At 35.4% G+C, this 24,987-nt stretch overlaps 2 protein-coding genes across 10 annotated transcripts; one reads left to right on the top strand and one right to left on the bottom strand.

The window, feature by feature from the left end:
- Positions 1-854: 854 nt before the first annotated feature.
- Positions 855-21,542, bottom strand: LOC125657316 (oxysterol-binding protein 1-like). Of its 4 annotated transcripts, none has more exons than XM_048887962.2 (13): positions 21,143-21,542; positions 19,259-19,464; positions 18,192-18,439; positions 16,758-16,941; positions 16,050-16,146; positions 14,687-14,822; positions 11,615-11,830; positions 10,967-11,212; positions 9,428-9,545; positions 5,526-5,725; positions 4,839-5,008; positions 4,453-4,673; positions 855-3,255 (listed from the first exon to the last, which is right to left on the bottom strand). In XM_048887962.2, exons 1-13 carry the CDS (start codon positions 21,265-21,267, stop codon positions 3,110-3,112), a joined length of 2,313 nt encoding a protein of 770 aa, XP_048743919.2. In that variant the 5' UTR covers positions 21,268-21,542; the 3' UTR covers positions 855-3,109. The 4 variants fall into 4 exon arrangements, with proteins under 4 accessions (XP_048743919.2, XP_048743920.2, XP_048743921.2 ...); XM_048887963.2 differs by lacking the exon at positions 9,428-9,545 and adding an exon at positions 8,856-8,973; XM_048887964.2 differs by having other exon boundaries at positions 18,192-18,436; positions 21,143-21,393.
- On the top strand, positions 21,155-24,944 carry LOC125657640 (mitotic-spindle organizing protein 2-like). Of its 6 annotated transcripts, none has more exons than XM_056147777.1 (3): positions 21,155-21,201; positions 23,271-23,464; positions 24,458-24,944. In XM_056147777.1, the coding sequence occupies exons 2-3, from the start codon at positions 23,334-23,336 to the stop codon at positions 24,651-24,653; spliced, it is 327 nt and encodes a 108-aa protein (XP_056003752.1). In that variant the 5' UTR covers positions 21,155-21,201; positions 23,271-23,333; the 3' UTR covers positions 24,654-24,944. The 6 variants fall into 6 exon arrangements, with proteins under 6 accessions (XP_056003752.1, XP_048744311.1, XP_048744306.1 ...); XM_048888354.2 differs by lacking the exon at positions 21,155-21,201 and adding an exon at positions 21,561-21,633; XM_048888349.2 differs by lacking the exon at positions 21,155-21,201 and adding an exon at positions 21,561-21,646.
- Positions 24,945-24,987: the final 43 nt, after the last annotated feature.

Below are 24,987 nucleotides of genomic sequence, written 5' to 3'. Positions count from 1 at the left end.
AATGTTCACCAAAATAAAACAAGATGTGTTCTTAAAACTTCCAATGCCCTCAAAAGTGCAACACTAATGAAAGGCTTTACATAATATAATAGGTTTATTAACATTAAAACATTAAAAGATATGACTAATTGGGACCCATCCTAGAGTCAAAACCCTGGGTTGTGAAATTCACCATTTTTTGTACATCATTTTCTGCCATTCCTAAGTATGCATTTAGATTTTATACAGCATCAGCAAACTTGCACATAAATGTCATATAGTAAGTATGGCCCCACCCTGGGGTCAGAACCCCTACCCCGGGGATCATCAAATTTACAATTTTGGTAAAGGACTACTTGCTCTTTCTAAATATCTATTTAGTTTCAATGACACTAAAGAAGATGTTATTCAAGTGTTTTACACATCAACACTATATACAAAGTTTGGCCCCTGGGGTCAGAACCCCTACCCCGGGGATCATGAAATTTACAATTTTGGAAGAGGCTTTCCTGCTCTACATCACTATGCATTTAGTTTTTCTTAAACTTGTGCGGTTCTAGGGAAGAAGATTCTTAAAAATAGGTCAATTTTGGGCAGTTTTGGTCACGCCCCTAAGGCCCCAGGGGTGCAGGAGTCCTTAAATTTGCAATTCATGAGTAAACTCAGGTGACCTAAAAATAACCCAGTAGTAATTAAGAAGATTTTGAAAATGTTTATATGATTTTGCACACTAAACACACCTGGTCCATGATATATATAAATAGATCCTCACAGGTCACCTGACTAACAGGACCTAAAAACACGAAGTGAACAAATTACTATAAATTGATTTGCAACTATCTCCATCAATGCTTGAAAATTTAACACAAGTCAAATTATTGATGTTTTATGTTTAATTTAACAAACAGTTTTTAAACCCGACATGACCAATAAAAACTGATCACCACAGGGCCTTCACTTTCTACAACACTCACTCAAGCACGCACTGACTAGTAAAAAAAGCGAGCAAGTTATATAACATCCATTAAAAGTCAGACGTTTCAACAAATGACATTCTCCAAAACACAATTCTATTATCTGATGTTCTTCGGTACAAAATTCTATAATCAAACGGTCTCCAATACACAATTCTATAATCCAACATTCTCAAGTACAAAATTCTATAATCCAACGTTCTCCAATACACAATTCTATAATCCAACATTCTCAAGTACAAAATTCTATGATCCAACATTCTCCAATACACAATTCTATAATCTGACATTCACCAATACACAGTTCTAATTTTGACAGTCTTCAAGACACATTTCTATATATATTTTACCCATGCTCGACAAGGAATTCATGCCAAAAAAAAAAAAAAGGCATTACTATCTTCACAAAACTTTCAACTATTATGACAAAAAAAAGTTTATTGCAGGGGGGATATGTACTTATAATATATAGCCATCAATTATACAACCAATAAGAACTGATTTACTCTGTATTTTATCCCATTTTCTTTTACTTAAATGAACAACTTTAATAGTCTACACACACACACACACAGTATGCGAATCCTCAAAAAAAATATCAACTTCAATTTTCCCTCAAAAACCCACACTAACTTCTAATGATCTGTCAACTTAGATATGGAAGTCTTGATATTGATACAGATAAAGCTAGACAATAAAAAGGATGCCCATATTAAACCGACAAAAAGGGGTATACTTAAATAAAATTACTCAAATACATGTACATTCAAAGGCTTTCTCTTACAACTACTCTAAAATATATTAGCAGTAAAACAAACAACAAAATGCTAATGTATCAAAGAGCACTCAAATTACTATAGGATCTCTGTACAACAAACATGAAAATTTTACAAAATGAAGAATGTTTCCCTCATACACTGATAACACACACCCAGCACAGATAGTACACACCTAGTGAAACATATCAGTACGATTTGGCAATATTGTCAGCTACTGATGCCTTTTTTTCTACATACCTCAAATATTCAAGCCTTCTTTTCTTAAAGGAGCATTAGCTGTGAAAGTGATGGCAACCATTTTTTGTTTCAAAATCTCTCAGTGGCATAGGAATAAATATATCAATGACTAATAAAAACATTTTGTACAAAAACTAGATAATCCTAATAAAACTACATTAGATAACAGCTTTTAATGTAAAGAAATATATAACGAAGCTAATAATTATTTAATCACAAAAATTACATAATCATCTGCCTGCTTTTTGAAATAATTAAATACTGGTGTTATTACTGAAATATATAACATAGAGCAATTTTCATTGAATTCAATTTTTGGTGACAAAATTACAGTTAATGCCCCTTTAAATATATACATGTGTACACATTCATTAATTCAATAAATCATGTGACTGCAACATCCAATCCCATCATGCAGTAAAACTACGTCAAACTGTACTTGACATCAGTTGTCAATACTTGACATACATAATTTCACTGTTTCTAAAGTCATTTTTCATGAAGCCTAAGTGATAAAAACATCGAGTGATGAAAACATTGTTTAGAATTCCATACTTATGACACAGCATTGACCAGTAGAATTGTCCATTGCATAATAAATATTTGCTACGGCTCACAGTACGCTGAGCCACAGCGATGAATACAACACTGCTAACAAGTGGCTATAGCATATAATCAAAACTTGGAACAGATGATGAATAAATTATCAAGAAAAATATACAAGAAAAATAAAATAAAAAAAGGCATAAAAGGAATGTTGGAAATAAAAAAAAAAATTTACAAAACTATAAACTGAACAGGGAAAATAAGGAATATTACTATATTGAAACTTTAAAATGTACACCAAATTTATGGCACCAAACTGAACATTGAACTGAATGAAATGTATAAAGACAAAATAGAGGGGTTAGAAGGTAGCATTTAGTATTGCTTTTATACATTATTATTCTCTCTCTCACACTCTCTCTCTCACTTGACAAATGTACCACTATACTCATCAGTGGCAAAAAAAGTAAAACAGTTGTTATCAATACGAAGAAATTGACATTATTTTTGTACTTCATATCACAATTTTCTCATCACTTGTCATGTTACATCAGGAGATTGTTTTGGTATTTAGAGTTCTACATATCACAACAGCTATAAGAAGATGTTGGGACAGATTGACCAATCAGATTTCTCCTTACATCCCCAGTATTGTTTTTTATACATGTGAATTGGACTTCCTGTGATGGGGTCCTGTTTCATTTCAAACCATACTGGCTGGTACCCCTTGACGGATTCTCCTGCAATGTAATAACATGTAAGCACCTTTGAGCGTACATAGTGTATGAAAAGGGTGCTATATAAATATGGTATTATTTATAACATACTGTTACTGAAATGTGAGCATGAAGTTCAAACAAGCATGAGGAAGTGATGAATTTACACCCAATGAACTGATTTTAAAAAATCTCTTTCCTGTTAATGACACTTTCTACAAACTTTTTTCCAAAAATGGTCAAAATGGAAACTTAATCTATATTTTATAAGTAAAATAAGTAATAATTTACCATATGGAATGTAATTTATTCCCATGATTTCTAAATAAAGTCCAAAACAGTGGAGAAAATTTGTGAACAGTTATATTTGGAGGGGTAATATATTTCAACTTTTGAACAACATAGTAAATTTACAGGTCCCTTATTTTTCAGGACTTTTTCATTTGTACTTATTGCAATCAAACTAAGCCCAAAAATTGAGTATCAATCCATGCATCCATTTTTTTTGCATGTATCAAGTGTCCTTAAGTTCAGAATCGCAGTGTTTACACTGTTTATGTGATTGGCTGTGGCGGATCACATGTTTTTACACAGTATGACCTGGGAATCTCTCCACACACATTATACTGCACCACACAGTGGTCCATAAAAAAATTTAGAAGGCATTCTGAAATTTCTCAGTTTTTCAGTAGTATTCACAATACTTTCTAAACTTTTTACTTGCAGATTTTAATAGTCACTTAGTCTGAATAAATAAATTCTATAGACATTTTGCAGAAGAAAACTTGACAACAATTAAGTTTGATCTGCATAAAACTACCTTTGTTTGATATGATTTTTCTGTAGAGAGAAATAGTATGTTTTAGAACACTAGATTTCTCTGAAAGGAACACTTGTTCATAATTTCATGAATCTTATCTACCCTACTCCTCTTCTGAGCCTCCCGACCCTACATATTCCATCACATTTGTTGCCAGCCTCATGTCCTAATTTTTATCCCTTAGCCAGTCTCCTGCCCTAATTTTTCTCCTTTAGCCAATCCCCTGCCCTAATTTTTCTACTTTAGCCAATCCCCTGCCCTAATTTTTCTCCATTTGCCTGTTTCCTGCCCTAACTTTTCTCCATTTGCCTGTTTCCTGCCCTAATTTTTCTCCATTTGCCCATTTCCTGCCCTAATTTTTCTCCATTTGCTAGTCTCCTGTCCCTATTTTGCCAGCTTACCTCTTTTGCTTGCCTCCTCCACCTCTGCCTCTCGTTTTTTCCTTGCTGCCCTCTGTTTCTCTTCCAGCTGCAATTTCAGTTTATTTGCATCATCCCACTTTCCATCCTCCATTGCACGCTGATCAGGCCTCAGTCGACTGTCTGTGGGGGCCAAGCCTTCCTCGGGTTCGTTCAGTGTCACAGCTAATGTTGTGAAGTTATACATCTTGTCTGCCCCTGGCCTATGAAAACAGATATAGATGTTGAATTCAAAGCCTTACAAATACACATTCCAACATAAATATCAAATCACAGAGAGAAAGACAGACACACACAGAAAGAGAACCATTTTGCTTTCACAGCTGTGTCTTTCTGGTAGCAATTAAGTAATCTGTACTCTAACTTACGGCAATGGTCTCTTCTCCCAGATACACACATGTGGACCTGTCTCAAACACAGGTTTTCCTTTATTGGATTCATCAATGTGCACCACCTTGGCAGCCTCCATTCGTTTGTCCCATGTCCCTGTCAAGACCCACTTGGCACCACCATCCTGATCCGTAACTACCCCGGTCACCTGACATTTAACACAGACAAAAATGTTAAATTTTACAATGGATTTCTCTTATAACACAGTCTCTTTCATTAATTCACGTCCCGTGGGGATCTCGGTTAGAATAGGTCCTCGGTACCCCTTGCTCGTCGTAAGAGGCAGCTAAATGGGGCGGTCCTTCAGATGAGACCATAAAAACCGAGGCCGCGTGTCACAGCAGGTGTGGCACGATAAAGATCCCTCCCTGCTCAAAGGACATAAGCGCTGAGCATAGGCCAAAATTTTGCGGCCCTTCACCAGCAATGGTGACATCTCCATATGAGTGAAAAATTCTTGAGAGGGATGTTAAAAAATATACAATCAATCAATCATTAATTCATCAGTGATTGCATATGGAGCCATAAAAAAAAACAAAATTTATTAGTCATTTTCCCTAGAATTTGCGAGATCATTGCTGATGTACTGGTCTCAATAATGCATTCAAGCACTCTAGTATCAAAATGACTGCTATCTTACAAAATAAAATTAAAAAAGAACATACCTTTCGTGGAATCTCTCTTGAGAAATAACTGTATGCAGAGTACTTGAGATGACATTTGTCTTGCGTTTTGTGATTGGTTATATCCATTTCACCGTGATTGTCCACCCATAACTTTCCGACAATAATGTTGTGGACAGTTGTTGTGACCTTTCTCCACGTGTAGTGGTTTCCTGACTTTTTGAATACTAGGTGGGCTATACCTACACAGAGATTAGGAAGAACTGTTGTACAGAATCTCTACAACCTCCTCTCCTCAAACTTAATCTACGATTCAGTCAAAGAGATTTTCACTTTAAAATTGGATGGTACTTCTCCTAACAATTTATAAATTACAACTATATGTGTTTCAAGTTTCTAAAGTAACTGACTTTTGAATTATTTCACATCACTGTAAAATGAAAAAAAAAAAGGTTAAAAACATAGACATACAATTTGATTAATATGCCTGTACAGATCTTATTTCCTTCACATTCTTTCTATTATCTACAAACATTCATCTTAATGTAAATTTAGGTTGAACTCCCATAGGTTTCCCTAAACACAATTCTATAACATATACACATGTATTTCAGGCATGATTCCTGAGAACAAAAGTTCATACCACAAACCTTTTAACATGTTTTCCAACTCCAAGAAATTTTTTAAAAATACATATGTAGAAGCTTTTAAGAAAACAGGGAAATTAACAAGGTCTATGTGCATTAAATGTCACCTGAGTATGTTGGATGTTGGTGCATAGAGTTCATTCAACTCAAATCCTTGGATGCTTCAAGGATTTTTTTTTTTTTTGGGAGGATCAAAAGTGTCACTCATTACATTTCTCCATTAAACAATTATGGCCAAAACCATAATTTCTTCATTAATTCTACTTTAAAACCAGTGACACTGACCTTTGCAAATGACTTTGGGTTATGTCATAGTGTCTGGTTATAGATGACCTTTAAGCCATCAATTACTAATTTGTGGCCTGGAAAGTATTTCAAACTTCAAAAGAAAAATTCACTAGCGACCTTGGCCATGGCTAAATTCTTATGCTTAAAGGTCATGTCTCATTGTCTGTCTATAAAAGAAACCTTTGACCCAATTACAGGTTTTTCATGTCTCCACTATTAAGTTACCAAAAAAGTCAAGGACATATACTCAGTCTGAAGGACAAACATATATCACTCACATTTTATTTGCAGACTCTATAGGACTATAAATGTGCACCCTATCTGCTACATGTCCAGCAGTGATGGAAATTTTTATCCCATCAAAATCAAAGATTGGGGAATATACAGATTTTGGTCTATCTGCTATCCCTTTCCTTGATTTATAACTTGCTCAGCAGATTTAATCTTTGCTATAACTTTTGGTTTTACAAAAACTGAGATTACTGTAGATGTATTTAATTCCATGGAGGCCTAATTTCATGGATCACCATTTTTGGTTTGGTCTGCGGGTACAAAATTTCAGAGTTGCTTATGGCTTACATGAAAATTGCTTACATGCTTCAAGTTTATTGGTATGAAATTCCATGGATTTTATATGACTGCAGACATAGTGGAAATAAGAATGTATGTTTACAGTATTTCAAAGGTCAAGGTCATTGTCTAAGTAATATTTGCCATGGGGGCATTAAGTGACACTGTTTTATAATGGTTGTTACAACCATTATAAAACAGCATCACTTATTGATTAAAAACATTGAGTGTTGTAATCACAATGTTTACTGTCAAAATGTAAAGGGTCAAAGGGAATCCATTTAAACAATTGATAAATTAATAAAATTGTATCATTCAGCATCAAAACTGCTGTACCAGCCATTTATCATTTACTAAAACATTTCATATCAAACTGCAATATTTCAGGATATTTCTATCATGAGGCATTGTGTCATTAATATTTCTTACTGGATATTGTGTTTAAGAAATGCACCTATCACTGAAGTTGTGGATTTTCAGTATGAGCACTATATACAGCCCTGGGGCTTAAACCAAATGCATAACCTCTTACCATTTTGGTTGAGGCCTCAATGCTCATAGCTATAGACCCAGGGAATGTGCTAGATGGAGATATTTAAAGATTTCACATGTTTTTACAATATTAGTTGTATATACCCCATCCTGAAGCCCTGAAACCACGCAATTCAGTTTTTATTCCCCTGCAATCAAAGATGCTCTACACTAAAAATGGTTAAAATTTGTTCAGTAGCTTAAGAGAAAAAGTTAGAAATGTTCAAAAGTTTTTGAAAAAACGACAGTTTAACACGGACGGGAACAGATCGCAATATGTCACCTGAGAGACTTTTTATCATTTTCCTATGTTACTCCACCACATCACAGTAAATCAAATTTAAAATTAAAAAAACCATGACAAACACATCAAAAGCAATGGAAACCAGAACACATATAAAGAGGGTATTCCCACTGTGTCATGTACTATGTTCCTTGTCAGCTGTACTGCCAGAGCAACAGTCCACTGGAGATTCCGTAACATGAGCGAGTATTTAATATTCACATACACGTGTCAACAGTCAACCAGAGTTATGTCCCTTGGCCACTAAATTGTGGAGAGAACCCAAGTTTTCCCATATTAGCCTTTGGGTATTTTTTGGTTTGCATCTCTAGTAGATTTCCCTTCTAAATAAATTGCTTTCAAGTGTCTCAAAATGAAGCAGCTCATAAATAAAGCTTCTAAGTGACTTGTAACTTTCACCAGTCAGTTTAGCATAATGGAGGAATAAGTTGGATTTTCTCCACTTAACCTTGCCTGGTGCCATAAAGGGACATAACTAAAATTCAAACTGTGAATTCATTCAGTAAACTGAAAGAAGCCTCTCTTGCAAAATTGAAATTTTCACTTTTTATGTATTTCTAAGTATTTTACATAGACTGATGTCAATTGGAATATGAAACATGTGGTTTACATATCTAAACACTCACAAAATGTTAGGAATCTACAGTATTAAGGATTATAGTAAATGACCAAAGCACAGGAAATTAATCAAATATCTCCCATTGAAGCATTCAATAAAAGGTCCTGTGTGAACAACTGTCTGTAGTAATATTTGTTATTAAAAAGAGGATGAACTGAAGAGGAAATGTTGCCCAGCAATACAGCATTCTAAGGAAATACTTGTGTTTGTGTATCAGTTTGGAGCAGTGTAATCTACAAAACAAACATAATAGCTTTGGTAGCTAAGTAACAAACTGCATAATATAAATTAAGCATGCAAGAAAGAATACAACTTGTCAAACTGTAAGCTGGGATCAGAATGCATGACCTTACCAAAAAAGCCATTGCTAGGACAACCGTACATATAGCCATGTAGAAAGTTCAAAGTTTTACCCTGGGGTACTATTTGTAAGTAACTGCCCCTGAATTTACTGGCAATGGCCGCCTCCTGGTAGAGTATCCATTCTCTTCCCTCACTGTGCACAGCTGCCAAAGGAGGGTGATGGCTCACCTTAAAGTCAGGCAAAAAATCAACTCAAGTCACCCACCACACAACACACAAAGAATGACTTTCCTGTGTCAAGCAAGAAAGCAAAGCAAACGTGGGTTAAAGAATTTAACAAGCAGAAGAGAAGACAAATCCACTGCTACCTTAGTTGTGTCTTTTATATGCTAGTAACTACATCTACTGGAAAGTTAGAAGCCAATAGATTTCTCTCTTTGCTCTCTTGTTTAGTGTTGTCTGTGTGTTTCAGATATACAAGAGAAAAGAGATCAGATGCAATTTCAAGTTGTTTTTTAATCATTTTAAAATGCAAGTACATTTGGTCCAATCAAATTCTTTTTCACAAAAATCATTCCTCATGAAATTGCATCTTTTCATGCTGTTTGGTCATCAGGACCACCACCCTCTAGACTAGAGGCCAATACAGAGTTAGAAGCACTCAGTTAGTCCACTGCCTTACCAAGAGGAATAATTTGGAGATATTTTCCTCGAAATTTGCTCCCCATTGTGAATTCCTGCCAAAGTACCCATCCATTGCCCTCTGTATACTGCGAGGCGGTGGGTGGATGATGACTGACCTAGTATTACAAACAAGCCATCAAATGGAAGGACCTTCACCTGTGTGGTGCTGGCCCTCATCATCCAGTGAAAGAACACCTCCCAATTTACTCAAATATAGGCTTATTAAAACTCCCATTAATTATCTTTATCTTTTTTCTGACTTTAACTTTTAGAGAAAGAAAATTTTGAAAATTTACAGCCAACACTATGATTATAAATCTTACTTTGGCTTTTTAATTAATACATTGTCTATCTCATAGTTAAAAACCTCATAACCAATTCATTTAAGGCCAAATAAAATTGACATTTAATACTGTTCTCAGACCCGCTCACATCCATTTTGAGGTTGCCACATTGCCAATTTTATCGAATTTTCAATAATTAAAAATAAAAAGTTGGTAATGCGCTTATGTATCCGTGGGGAAAAAAAATCCACATCATTTTAAATTTCCCACTAATATGCATTCAGAATTTTCTTGCATGTTTGTGACTTTCAAATGAATCAGTAATAATAATTCTACTCAGCAAGGTTCTACACTGGCGGTGGACCGGAGGTCCGAGATCACCAAAAAATTGGAAGGTCCACCTGAAATTTTGTTACGGTGGACCATCCGTCCAACTGGAAATTCAAATTAATAGTGCAATCATAGAAGCAAATGTCTATGGTGCAATCGACTAAATTGTTATTCTTGTTTTTAAAAATGCAAATGATATGGTCCCATTTCCAGTAAATTTCCCCATATAAATCTTTTAGCAGCACTACCATCATAATTCAGTTTAAAAAATACTTTTAAAAAAAATCGCCAACTTTTTTGTAATATTCATGTAAACACAATTCTTTGTTGGATCTGTGTGTCAGAAGTCTAGTGTTTTAATCACTGAGCTAAAAATTTGTCAAAGTAACAAATATACAAAGATAGTATCACATGGAGTTTAAATAAATCTTCATGTTAAATACTGTGTTTATATGTTTCAGTTTTAGAACTTTTATGTTTAAAGTTTCTTTTCCAACAAGTTCGGGATTTAAAACAAGCCTCCCTCACCTATTTTACTGCTAATAAAAATGAAAAAAAGAGAGGCCTCCCTCCCTCAGATGTTTTTGAGAAAATTGGCCTGAGAACCAGAGAATTAATTTTATGTGGGCTAACAAGTTTATATTTCAAGCAGCCATTAGGAGATAATTTGTAACCCATTCAAACAGGAATGTGGCAACAGTATATATTAATTGTTCAATACTAACTTTAATTGGACTAGTTTTCACTTTTCCATGTCAGCTAACAAACTATCTTAAAATAGGATTCTCATTTTGATTGCAAAATAATCCAGATCAATTCATATATCCGTGTAATAATTTTATCAGTGATTGAAAAGCTTAATCTCAGAATACTTTTTATTTTGTTTGCAGCTTCAAAACAGTGTCAATAATTTCTCACTATACCTGTTCTGCAAATGACCTCCATCCAAGGTCATCTAAGCGATCACACTCGTATGTTTCTCCCAGCAGAGGATTGAATGGTTTTGTGGTTCGATTTGTTGTTGTGGAGTAAGAAGAGATCGTAAAGGCAGCCACATGAACCAGCTGTTCAGCTGCATCCTCGCACGCCGCCGCCCGATCTAAGCAATCCGAGTACTCAAAATCCTCAGTCAAACGCTGCAGCATGGATAATGGCTCACTAAAATTTACCTGTTTGCATGCAAAAAAGGGCTGTGTAATCTATTGTATCATTCTCCACAAACATTGTGAGGAGTTTCTCCAAAATAAAGTGCGCATCAACACTTTTTTACAAACTCATATCTCAAGTCTGATACAAACAACACATCTGAAAATTATTTGAATTATTCACATCTGCAGATATAAACCAAGATTGCCAAAATCATTACAGTACAAAATTTATTAAGCTTCCATCTCTAAAATCTTTTTTCAGAAGATACAAGTGTAGGTTATGAGTGTAGGTTATCACTCATCCAAAAATTAAAAAATATCTTTCTTAGTGATTACATCCAATTAGCTTAACAACATAACAAAGAGGTGTTGGCAGATCAGATTACCTCCATCTAACCTGCCATTACATACTACATAACTTACAGGCATAGGGATTTTTGAGAGATCCTTCCCTATACAATTTTTCATGATACTCCAGAGATTCAGACTGTAATTAGCTTTGAGTGGGACCGCTGATCGTCGAACTCGAGCTCCTTTGGGGACTTTTGGGGTTTTAGCTGCCACCAAGTGAGTTTCTCCATTCTTTTTCACATCACTTTGGGCATTTTTCTTTTGCTGGGATTTCACACTAGCAACTGCCTAAAAATAAATATCAACTGTAGGTAAGTCATTTGGAATTCTGAATCAAATTCTCCAAGGTGAGTAAAATGTCACATGTAAAGTGTTGAAGGAAACCATTTTTACAGTAGTCTGAATTCAAGTGAAATAATGAATTGATGTTGGATTAAATATGAAAAATTAGAATTCATTTCTGTACTAAAATCCATGCATTATTTAAAGCAATCAGAATTCCTTTCCTGTATACAAGTACTAAAAAATCACCTGTACGACAAACATATCAATTGTACTCGAATATTTGTTGTACTGGAGTGGAAGGGGCGTGCGTTTGTTTTACCTGTTTGTAGGAACTGGTACCACTGTTTGTGAATCCCATTTGTCATAATTGTTTGTGGGAAATCTGTTGTTATAAGTACTTTGGGACCCATTTGATGGTATGGTACTTATTTGTGGAACATCTGTTTGTTGAACCTGTTTGAGGACACCTTAATGGTATTTATTTGGGGGACCCCTGTTGGTCACACCCATTTGAGAGTCTCAATTGTCGTAACTGTTTGTGGAAAATCTGTTTTGTCATAGCTGCTTTGGGACTTTTATGATGGTGCTTATTTGAGGAACATCTGTTTGTTGGGCCCCATTTGGTGGTATAAATTTGGGGGATCCCTGTTTGTCGTACCTATCTCAATAATCATTACTCACTATAATTGTTTAAGGAACATAGCTGTACAATCAACCTGGGGGATCCCTGTTTGTAATACATGTCTGGGGGATCCCTGTTTGTAATACAAGTCTGGGAGATCCCTGTTTTTAATACAAGTCTGGGAGATCCCTGTTTGTAATACAAGTCGGGGGATCCCTGTTTGTAATACAAGTCTGGGGGATCCCTGTTTGTAATACAAGTCTGGGGGATACCTATTTGTAATACAAGTCTGGGGGATCCCTGTTTGTAATAAAAGTCTTAGAGATCCCTGTTTGTAATACATGTCTTGGAGATCCCTGTTTGTAATACATGTTTGGGAGATCCCTGTTTGTAATACAAGTCGGGGGGATCCCTGTTTGTAATACAAGTCTGGGGGATACCTGTTTGTAATACAAGTCTGGGGGATCCCTGTTTGTAATAAAAGTCTGGGGGATCCCTGTTTGTAATACATGTCTGGGAGATCCCTGTTTGTAATACAAGTCTGGGGGATACCTATTTGTAATACAAGTCTGGGGGATCCCTGTTTGTAATAAAAGTCTTAGAGATCCCTGTTTGTAATACATGTCTTGGAGATCCCTGTTTGTAATACATGTTTGGGAGATCCCTGTTTGTAATACAAGTCGGGGGGATCCCTGTTTGTAATACAAGTCTGGGGGATACCTGTTTGTAATACAAGTCTGGGGGATCCCTGTTTGTAATAAAAGTCTGGGGGATCCCTGTTTGTAATACATGTCTGGGAGATCCCTGTTTGTAATACAAGTCTGGGAGATCCCTGTTTGTAATACAAGTCTGGGGGATACCTGTTTGTAATACAAGTCTGGGGGATACCTGTTTGTAATACAAGTCTGGGGGATCCCTGTTTGTAATATGTCTTAGAGATCCCTGTTTGTAATACATGTCTGGGAGATCCCTGTTTGTAATACAAGTCTGGGGGATACCTGTTTGTAATACATGTCTGGGGGATCCCTGTTTATAATACAAGTCTGGGGGATACCTGTTTGTAATATGTCTTAGAGATCCCGGTTTGTAATACATGTCTGGGAGAATCCTGTTTGCAATACATCTTTGAGAGTTCCCATGTGTTTTAATTGTTTGAGTGACCTGTTTGTAATATGTCTTTGAGAGTTCCCATGTGTTTTAATTGTTGGAGTGACCTGTTTGTGGTACCTGTCTTGATGATCCCCGTTTGTTGTTCCTATTTTTGGAGACCAGTTTGTCTGAATACTTGTTTTGGGTTCTTTTTTATTGTACCTGTCTAGGAGACCCCCATTTGTTGTACCTATTTGAGGAGCCATGTTTGATATACCTATTTAAGGCCAATGAAAACAAATCAAAGCAGGGTATCCTTATTGTTCATAAATCATCAAAGGCCCACAGATCACAATTTTTGCTTCAAAATTGTTTAGTAAACCTAATTTTTTGGCCTCTGCTTATTCAAATGAGGCAAGCTTTGACCTAATGTAAGTCAGAAGGAGTCAAATTATTCCTTAATGCACTGGTTTGGTTTTCTCCCTACTTCTTTTATCCATGTAACATTTTTCCCAATTTCATGCAAGTGTCGCTATTTTTCCCAATTGGAAAGGCCCAGGCCCTTGAAATAAAAACCTTAAAAAAAACCTGCTAATAGTTCTGATTTTTTATTGAATTCCATTCCACACTGTAGCTCTTGACACGATGAACGACCTTGAGCCAAATGTTTCTCGTTTAAAAGCTGGTACACTGAGTGACTTTGCTTCATTATAAATAGAATGAATGTTGTACAGTGTATTTTAACGTTTTCCTCAGATACACTGGACTGCTACCATTATTAGGACACTTGAAAACAGTACTGTACATGCAATTTTAAAATTGAAATGAAAATCAACTGGTTACCAATGTAGAATTTTAAGAGCCTATGTAAAACTGTAAACTCAATTCCACTAAACACAAGTTTTGCAGCTCAATTTTGGAGAAGTTGCAATCTATTGATAGTATATTTTGGTAATCCATATAAAACACTATTGGCATAATTCAGATGTTTGGGGGAACCCTATCTTTCTACGAATTTGAGAGGACCTGTATGTCCCACCTGTTTAGGGGACCCCCATTCTTCATGAGAGTTTGTGAGGACCTATATCTCCTGTCTGTTTAGGGGACCCCATTCTTCATGAAAGTTTGAAAGGACCTGTATCTCCTACCTGTTTAGGAGATCCCTGTTTGGATTTATGGGAGTATACAAGTGCTTCCTGTCCCTCCGACTCTTCCGCTTCACTACTAAGATCACTGCTCCTCTCATCAGCCTGGCTGTCAAAACTGATGTTACTGTCTGTCCGTCTGTTAAACACAACAAAACCCAAGTAAATAACTGCTGACAGAAATACAACACATTAAAGGCATCGATGAACCATGTTTTCATCTGGTCTCAATACAAATACATTTACAGATCTTCTACTAAGTGTAACACATCAAACAAGAGAATATGTATAAAAAATAAAAATAAAAAACTGCACAAAAATCTAAAACCTGTTCTTTTTCTTCAATGTATTAAAATGATATAACATGCTATATTCATTCTGATTGCTGAACATAATGTTTTTCTTTCGTTTAAGAATAGGCTTTATTTATCCAGGATTACATAAATTAGCATAAAGCTAGTCTTCATTGCGATAATTAAAACATGTTCTGCCTTTCCGTTTTTTTTTATGTACCCATTTCCTCTTTTGCCTCTGCCAGAGAAACCAACATATAACATTAGATAGAAAAGTGACATCATCAGTGTAAAAAAATAAACACCGGGAATCAAAAGAAAATGGTAAAGATGTGAAAACTAATATATCAGTATATTATCTATCAATTTCAATATATTTGATCGTAAAGGAAGCCGATATTCAATTGAAACTTATTCTTAAAGCTTTGTTCACTATATAATGTACCGCACAACAGTTGTTGAAAAGAAAATTACTTTGTACTTTCAATATGTCACCAGAGAGCGTAGTACATTAGAAAGTGCGACAGGACAGATAACTCTGGGTAGACCATCAAGATATATTGAAAATGATGAGTACTGTAGATTAAAAAGTTACTGTGAACACTCAAGTTATCTTAGAAATTTCAATCATATACACACTTTGGTTTTATATTTGACACCAGTCAGACTACCTTGACACAAAATAAACTAAACCGGGCCAAGCTTTTACTAATCTGAGTCGCTCAGACATGCCTTATTGTTGAATCCTACTTTGGGGGTTAACTTTTGAGTTAATCTCACTTCACATCTCTAGGTCAATATTGCAAGACATGAATAGATATGAGCCAGGTTTGAGCTTAATGTGAGAGACTAAATGACATGATGTAGTGTCCCCTTGCATTTCTGAAAGCAAGTGTCAATACCAGGCAAACAAAATTCCCATTTTGCTTTAAAATGCAAAAACAGATTTGCATGCATGTCTATTTAATATCATTTTGTTGCTAATTCGAAATCCCTGTATATGCAAAACATTTATATTTCATATTCCTATGGGGTTTTTTTTGTGTTAGTAAAAATACAGCACAATAACAAACCTGTGTTTTGTTTGAAGATGTGGGAGAGCAACTTCAAATTCTTCTGCCTGATAATCTAAAGCATCAAAGAAGTCTTCCTCATCTGACCCCGCTGGACCTACAATAGAGAGTATCGGTCACTACATGTACATCTGACCGCGCTGGACCTACAATAGAGTATCGGTCACCACATGTACATCTGACCCCGCTGGACCTACAATAGAGAGTATCGGTCACTACATGTACATCTGACCCGCCGGACCTACAATAGAGAGTATCGGTCACTACATGTACATCTGACCGCGCTGGACCTACAATAGAGTATCGGTCACCACATGTACATCTGACCCCGCCGGACCTACAATAGAGAGTATCGGTCACTACATGTACATCTGACCCCGCCGGACCTACAATAGTGTGTACACATACATGTACATATGACCCCGCCGGACCTACAATTAAGTAAACAGGTCCACTACAATAAAGTGAACAGGTCCACTATAACACAAATACAGGTCACTACAAATAAGTGTGCACAATATCGTGATGCAAGGCATTATCCTCAAAGATGTTAAACATGATATGTGTAAAGATTTTTTTAAAATTTGAAGTAATGCCGTTAGTCAAAGAGACAGAAAGACTGATTACTAAAGACATGTATCTCTGATCATTAATAGGGTCAAAAGCCTACTTGTTATCACTGAATTACACATATTATCTAATACTCACCTTTCACTTTCTTATGTTGGACATGTCCCATGGATTGTTTGGCTTTTGTTTCCAAGGTAACCTGCTCTTTTGCAAGTTGCTCCACCATTTCCTCTAGTTTCATTCTCTGTTCGTGTTCATAATTCACAATCTTCTGTAACCGCTTTACCTGAGCTTGGGCCACATCCAGGTACTCCCCACACGCCTAAAATCACAGACACTTCCCTAATTGTTTCATCCTCTTCAACTCAAGAATACATTGACTTCAATATTTCTGACAAGTGATGACGGCCACTAACATTCTATAATGTGACCGCAGCTACTTCAAAGTCAGTCTCTGCTTAACCTAAACTCAGCTTATCTCACAAATCATTTATCAGTAAGGTCATAGACTTTCATGATTAAATTTTCTGATAGCTGTATAAACTTTACACGTACAAGTGCATGTGTATACATTGTTTTGTTAGTACATGTAATAAATCTATGCCTCCTTTTCAACACATTTCATTTCTTGATAAAAGCAATGACCTTTTAACCTGCCAAAAAAAATCCCTATATATCTATAAATAAAAACAAGTTTGTAAGGAATACATATTAAGATTGTTTGTCTTATGGGGATATTTAAGCAATGGAAACAGGAGATGATTTCTACATAACCGGCTCTGTTTTTACACTCCCATAATGCAAACTACTTACTCATTATACCTAAAGTATCACATAATTAAGTTCTGTAGATTCCTAAATAGACACAAGGAATTTATTAAGACATAACTTTGCAAGAATACAATTACTCGATTTTATCTTTACATTGCTGAAATACATGTAAAAAGTTAAAATCTTAATCACTAGATCACTTGTGAATTCATGTTCTTGCGATTTGACATCTACCGAGTCATTTTTGCGACATCAAGTACTCGCGTAAATTAAGGAATCAACCGTGTCTATATTGAATTGGTGGTCCTCTGGTCAGTGTTCAAAAAATTTATTTTTTATTCTATAATCTGAATCGATTTGTGTAAACTGAGTATGCACAAATTATAGATATTCCAAATAAACATTTCAATATCAAGTTATTTTGATTACAGTGTATGTAAATTCTGTAGATTACGAAATTAACATGATGGTTTTAATTTCACATGTTCATGATTTACCATTTTTGCACTCAATTAAACCCATAGTGAATAACGTGTTAAAAATACTTCAATGCTTTCATAATTGGAATTCTAAAAGTAGATTTTCCTATAATGTGAATTTAAAATCATTGCAACTGTGTCGCTGTAAAAAATTGTGACATTTAGCACCATGGATTTAAAACAACATACAGTATATCACTGTTCAACCCGTCCACTGAGGCCGTAGTCATATGAATTTACATCAATCATAGCATTGAAGGTGATGTGTCTTACGAACTTACATTAATCATAGCATTGGTGGTGATACGTCTTACGAACTTACATTAATCATAGCATTAGTGGTGATCCTAAACATGGTCGCCCTTTCACTGATGACTTTTAATTTACTGCCAGCCTCATTATGGCTCTCCATGGACTCCAGCTCCGTCAACGTTCTCTGTAAACCACTTCCGTGTTTGGCAATCAAATCATTGCAGGTGTTCATATCCTCCAGTTTGGCTGTCAAGGTCTTCACCATGTTGTGCAACTCATTTTTATCAGGCTCTGGTTCAACCTCTTCATCACTGTCTGCTAAAAAGTACAACACAGCAATAATCTTTTAACCATCACAATTAAAATGAAAGAAAGCAAACGTGAGCAAGCTCACATACCCCACGCTCAAACATTGCCTGACAATGCCTCACATAATGAATGGTAATGCTATGCATTACTGTATAGCATAACTGTAAGAATAGGACAGACGGGCTCGAAATTTGAAGTTCAAAAGGAGCATAACTCTCAGAAAAATTATTGAATCAGAATTTCCTTGGAATAAGCACATTTGCACTGTGTGTCCTTATTAACAACAAAGTTTCAGGAAATTCTACTGAGCAGTCTCAGAGGAGTTACAATGACAAGAACAAGACAGATGGGCTCAAAATTCTAAGTTCAAAAGGGGCATAACTCCCAGAATAATTATTGAATCAGAATTTCCTAGGAATATGTACATCTTCACAGTGTGTCCTTATTAACTACAAAGTTTCAAAAAATTCTGTTGAGCGGTCTCAGAGGAGTTGCGCTGACAAGAACAGGACAGACGGGCTTGAAATTCTAAGGTCAAAAGGGGCATAACTCCCAGAAAAATCATTGAATCAGAATTTCCTGGGAATATGCACATACACACTGTCTGTCCTTTTATTAACTACAAAGTTTCACGAAATTCTGTTGAGCGGTCTCAGAGGATTTTAAATAAGTATAGCAGCCCTCAAAAATTTTCCCAATTTCAAAAGATTGCTGACATTACTAGTACTTAAAATAATTGAATTAATTCAAAAACATTCGGTCTTGAATAATACTTTTTCAAAAAAAAATTCCTCAAATCGTTATACAGTAAACATAATGGTAAAATACCAGGTTCAGAGAGCTTGATGGCATCAGCCCTGGCCAGTTCTAAGGCTGTCACCCATTTCTGTCGCTCCACCTCTGAAGTGGCTTTGAGATAAAACGTATGAGTACCACTGTTGGAGATGACAATTGTGTTGGAATCCTCTGTGTGAATGTAGGCATTAGCAAGGTTAATTGTACCTCTGCATGTGTGTGCCATTTCTGCCTGGTTTCTAAAAATAAACATCAAGCATTTAAAAATGATGTCATTGGGTCTACCTACATTTTAGCATCTCTCCTCCCGAAGCTCAGGTAACTTTTACATTATGAGTGGTCGACTGGTCGTGGCAACAAATATACTTATGATAAAATTGGGTATTTCTATGGGTGCTCATAGGACAGTAATTACTGCATACCCATAATGTGAAGACGAACATGAACGATAAATCCCAAATCTTAGTGTATTTGTGAAGATAATTTAATTAAGAATACTTATTAATAAATATCCATGCCAGATCTTTATTTCATTCAGGTGAATAAATATATAAAGTTATACAGAAGCTATGGTACCTAATTCTCCCATTACATTCCTTAGATTTCAGAGAGAATTAATATTTAATAAGTATCAAAGTTCAGAGTGAAAGAACACAATCATGAGTGTTACTACATGAAAAAGATACTGTCAGGAAGTGATGCAACAAGTATCAAGAGAACCATGGTCCACTATGCTCACCTGAGTCACATTGGCCCTGCTATTCTTCAGCAAATTTTAAAAAGAGTTTTTTAAGTCTTTATTTTTATGAAAATTTTTAACCCCATACTATGACCCCACCCTAGTCACACAGGGTCATGAATTAACCAAATCTGAATCCACACAACATTCACACAATCCACAACACTGCACCTGGTAAACCCACATGGCAAAACAGGAGTGGGAGCTAGCCTCAGCTAGGACTATAGAGATTCAAAGCTGTCTCCATCTAAAGATTGTGAATTACAAGACAGAAATGAGTACTGGGTTAATTTACCTAACTAATCAAATAATAATGAAAAGTAAGAAGTATTGTTATAAACATTTTTTTTCCCCGCAAGATTTTTAGAATCTGTAAACTACAGAGTAATGGGAGTTTTTTATCCTTAAAACAGTGTGTATCATGACCCACCTTCAACAGTTTGTTGTCGCATTTCCTTCCAAACAAAGAAATAGTCACTCATATATCAAAAGTAAAAAATTTGCGGAACCTATAGTTACAAGTGATAGTTTTTTGTGGCCCCATTTGACGCTTGCATCAATATATGTTATATACACACATATATTTATATATATATATATATATCTATATATAATATAGCAATCACCGGGTTTTGAATCCCGGTCTGGTCCATTGTATTTTCTCCTTTCCAATTACATTTGGTGCCATGACCAGCCCTTGGAACTGACAGGTGAAAATGCCTGCTAGAGGATATAATATCCTGGGTTGATGTCTTATAGTGTGAAGAGATTTAAGGAGGGAGGAATGTAGCGGTCAGCCGGGTTCGAATCCCAGTCTGGTCCGTTGCATTTTCTCCTTTCCTGTTACAATACATATATACATTAATTATTCTGATCACTACATAAATTAACTTTTAAAAATGTTACTAGCAGTGAAATCACAGCATTAACAATTTACCATATATCTACATACAGTAAAAAGCATTCTATCATCCATAATATCATTATAGAAATTCCACGTGTTAAAAAAAGATCTCATAGTCTGAGGGGGTGGGGCATTACACGAAGATCTGATCAGAACAAGCAGTGCATTTTACAACAGCGAATTCGCGAGGGTCATCTCATACTTATAATTTAACCTAGTTTATGGTGTTGTTTTGTGAAAAATTATCTTGCAATTAAAGTAAAGAAGGGACAACCTGTAGTAGGAGAGCAGTCCATTTTGCAGAACAAACCAGCGCTTCTGGTAGCCTCTCAGGTAATTCGTCCATTTGTACAGCCAGCCACGGTAGTTAGACTGGTGCACAGACCTATTGTCAGACATCTCCGTGATGTCAATGTCTGGATTTCCTTAAATATCTAAATAAGTTCTACTTTTCCTTGATTTTAAAGCATATTTCTCATAAGATGGCTGTAAGGACACGTCACACACTTCACTAATTGCTAAATCCGACTTCCTCTTTTTTTAATCCTATCTTTATTCTGGAATAAATACGAGTAGGATTGATATATGATTATAAGATCTACTGCATTTGACTCTAATCTAAATATATATATCGACAATGTGCGATCTATCCCTGACTGTCTTCTATTGTTTGACGAACTATTTTATACTTTATTAATCCGCGTGGTACACATACTTCCGTTCAGAGCAAGTTGCAGTGAATCACGTTGACCTTTACACTTCATGGTACTCGTAAGATGTCAGTGCAGTATCACATGTTTATAAATAATTGCTATTTTCAGTTCAATTTAATCCAGGTGTTATTTTAACAGAAGCCATGCTAGGCTTAATTTACTTGAAAATAGTTCATAGGATATGTTTAATGAAATCGGCTTTATGTCAGTATGTGCATGAATAGACTAAATAACTAAATAAGATCTTATGCCTAGGCACTTGAATAAAAAATCATTAAATGATAAATTATTTCCTTAATAAACCATTCACTTAATACTTATTATAATTTCCCAATGTACTCTCTAATGGGGTAATTACAACATCAGTATTAAGTGAAGATTTTAAGGAAATCAAATGTCCTGTGATTTTTTTTTTAATGATTTAGATAGCATTTCATAAATGTGTATGTTTATATAATGTGCTGCTGGATCTATATAATCACATAATAAAACCAATTAATAGTTCAGCTACGGTATGCACAATCAAATAAGGTATGCAACCAGTGATTTTAAATTCTTGTCAGAGCGCTATTTTGGGTTTGTGGCCTAGCTCTTCAACTTCTACCAGTCAGTGGCCTCCGTCATCTGGTTGACTGTTCTGCCACGTTGGGGTGTGTGCAAATTAAAAAAGAGTGATTTAAAAATTTCAATTATTTACAATTAAAAACAGTTATTGGCCTAATGGTTTTGTAACCGAGCCTTGAAGGTGTCAAGACTTGGTGCCAGCACAGTTGAGGTGAGCAAGATATTCCACTCTTTGATGGTACAAGGGTAAAAGGACTCATTCTTGACCATGGTTCTGCATGATGGAATCTGCTTGGCTTGGATGTTACTGTTTCTTGTAGTCCCATTAAGTGGTAGCAGTTTGCTGGCTACATCCACTTTCACTCTGTTGTGAGCTTGTACATCATGCTGAGTCTTGCTGTTCTTCTTTGTTCTTCTAATGATGCCCACTCTAAATGATGTAACATGTTTGATACAGATCTTAACTTGGTCCACAATTAGGGTGCTGTTTATTGTAAGTGTAGGCAAAGTTAAAAAGTTGGAGGTTTCTCTGAGGTGCAGGTAGGATTGGAGTAGATATGGGAGAATACATTAAGGACTTTTTCCTGTAAGCAGAGAAATGTTTGTTGGATATAAATCATTTAGATCATGGAGCACATTACTGTTTCTTGCTTGTATTTGTAATTTTTTTTATGTTTAATGGGTGACAGTTCCAGAAGTATTAAACATTATGTAAGGGGATTTATGTATAATAATCTTTTTTCAGAGTTTGGAAATATATTGGAGTTTGTAAAATTTAACTAATAGGCGTACTTTTGTTTGATTGCTACGGATAAGCAACTGAATCAGATATAAAACATTTAGGTCATGGACCACATTACTGCTTGTAATATTCAATGCTTAATAGGTGTAGATAGGTAATAAATTGACTCCCGCTTTGGAGGCCATTTTGTGCATCTTATTCTTGTTTTGTTTCACCGAAGGAAAATGTAACTGATCAGGTGAGCAATGTAGTCCATGGGCCTGTTGTTTCTCTATCTGTTAGTTCCATGATCCCTGACTGTTTTATAAATTTTGTGTACAATGATTGTCACATAAAGTAGTTTAGCTTGATTGAGATCGATGGAATCGTCTTTATTCTTGTAGGTAAGGTTAACCCATATTGAAATAGAGGATGCATTAAGGAGTTTGTCGGTTGACTAAAACAACATGACGACTGCAGCCAGTGACCAGTTTTTGAAATACACCCTGCTGAGTAAGAATGTACTGTCATTGGATGAGCAAGAATTGTATGAACTTTCACAGCTAGCTGGAGTGGTGCTGGACCCCAGTGTCTTCAAGCAAGTTTTTTCATTGTATTTATATATTTTTATGTTTTCTTCACACAAGATGCCAATCAATGATTAACTGGAATTTTGTACCTTTTCAGTCGAGTTACAACAAAGTTGACTTATAATACTGTGAATGAAATCCTGGCATCAACATTTCACTTAGTAAATGAAACCCAATCAGATGATTTTAATTAGATTGGTTTCATGGTGAATTACAATGGAAAACATTATAACTTACATCAATGATAAAGCAATTATTATGCTTAAACTATCATGTTTTCCAATGTAGAACTAGTTAATCACCTCATATATATACATTTACCCAACAAACCAGACTGATTCCTTACGTGTATATATTTGAAATAAGAAGGAAAATATAAAATTGATTTATCAAAATTGCTGTCTAGAAAAATTGAAATACACATGGCATTCCATGTTAATTTCCATAGTCCCCTACCTCTGTTATCATTCATTTGTGTGCAAGTTGTGTATATGGGGAAATTAACACATTGGAGCTTCAAAGGATTGTCAAGAAAATCATTGGAAATGTGAATTTAATGATTGATTGTTTGTTTTACGTCTTGTCAAGAATTTTTCGCTCATATTGGAGGGTCACCAGCTGTAGGTGAATTTACAGTATTAATCTGACTTGAACAGTGCTTTTCATAAACTGCTACATGTATGATGTATATGTAACTTTATATATATATATAGTGAAGCTCCCCCGTGTTTCTCTTTTCTGAAAAGAGAAACACCATGGAGTGTCACCCTTGGCTAGCAAAGATGCAAATGCCCATATATTTCTGTTGTTGAATGAAACTCTTAATTATGCTAGAATATATATGTTTGGCATTATATTCCTTTAGTTCTATTTTTCATAAAAAATCCCTGTCAGATATCTTTAAATATGGGTGTGTCACTACAGCAAAGTGTGGAAATTAAATGTAATATGCAAACCTGAGAACCATGTATGAATGAAAAATTTCTGTTGTGTATTTATAGGATCATTATGGATTTGCTAAAGATGAATGTGGCCCCACAGGCGATTCTGCAGGTCCTCATAAGTATATCAGGTCAGAGGCCAAAAAAAATCAGCTCACCAGAAAGCTCCCAGAGGTCTCACCAGACGGAGGCAGATCGTCGTGTGAAATCTCGCAGTCGAGTAGTCAGTGCCAGAAAACCAGAAGCCCGAAGATAACGATCTGCTGCTCTTGTGGTTGCATGAAAATGATTAATGAGGAGATACAAGGGAAATAACTCTTTCAAGGCGAAAAGCTATATGTAACGGTGGGCAGCATTAAATCTCTTAATGAATTTATGTACAATTATTACACTATTTGAAAAGAACTTTCTTATTTATTGTGTACCTTGCAGCAGGGTACAGGAATTTTTTTTTTTTAATGTTTGTTTTTTGTAATAAAATCACCTTTTTACATGTTGTAAAATTGTATAATTCTCTTTACATATTTTTATAAATTTTGAATTATGAGATGATGTTTAATACTTTGTTGATTTTCTGGCATATGATATTT

The sequence above is a fragment of the Ostrea edulis genome, chromosome 1 (genome assembly GCF_947568905.1).
Source record: "Ostrea edulis chromosome 1, xbOstEdul1.1, whole genome shotgun sequence".
NCBI lineage: Eukaryota > Metazoa > Mollusca > Bivalvia > Ostreida > Ostreidae > Ostrea > Ostrea edulis.
Note: the sequence above shows the minus strand (reverse complement) of the source record. Positions and strands in the feature narration are given on the sequence as shown.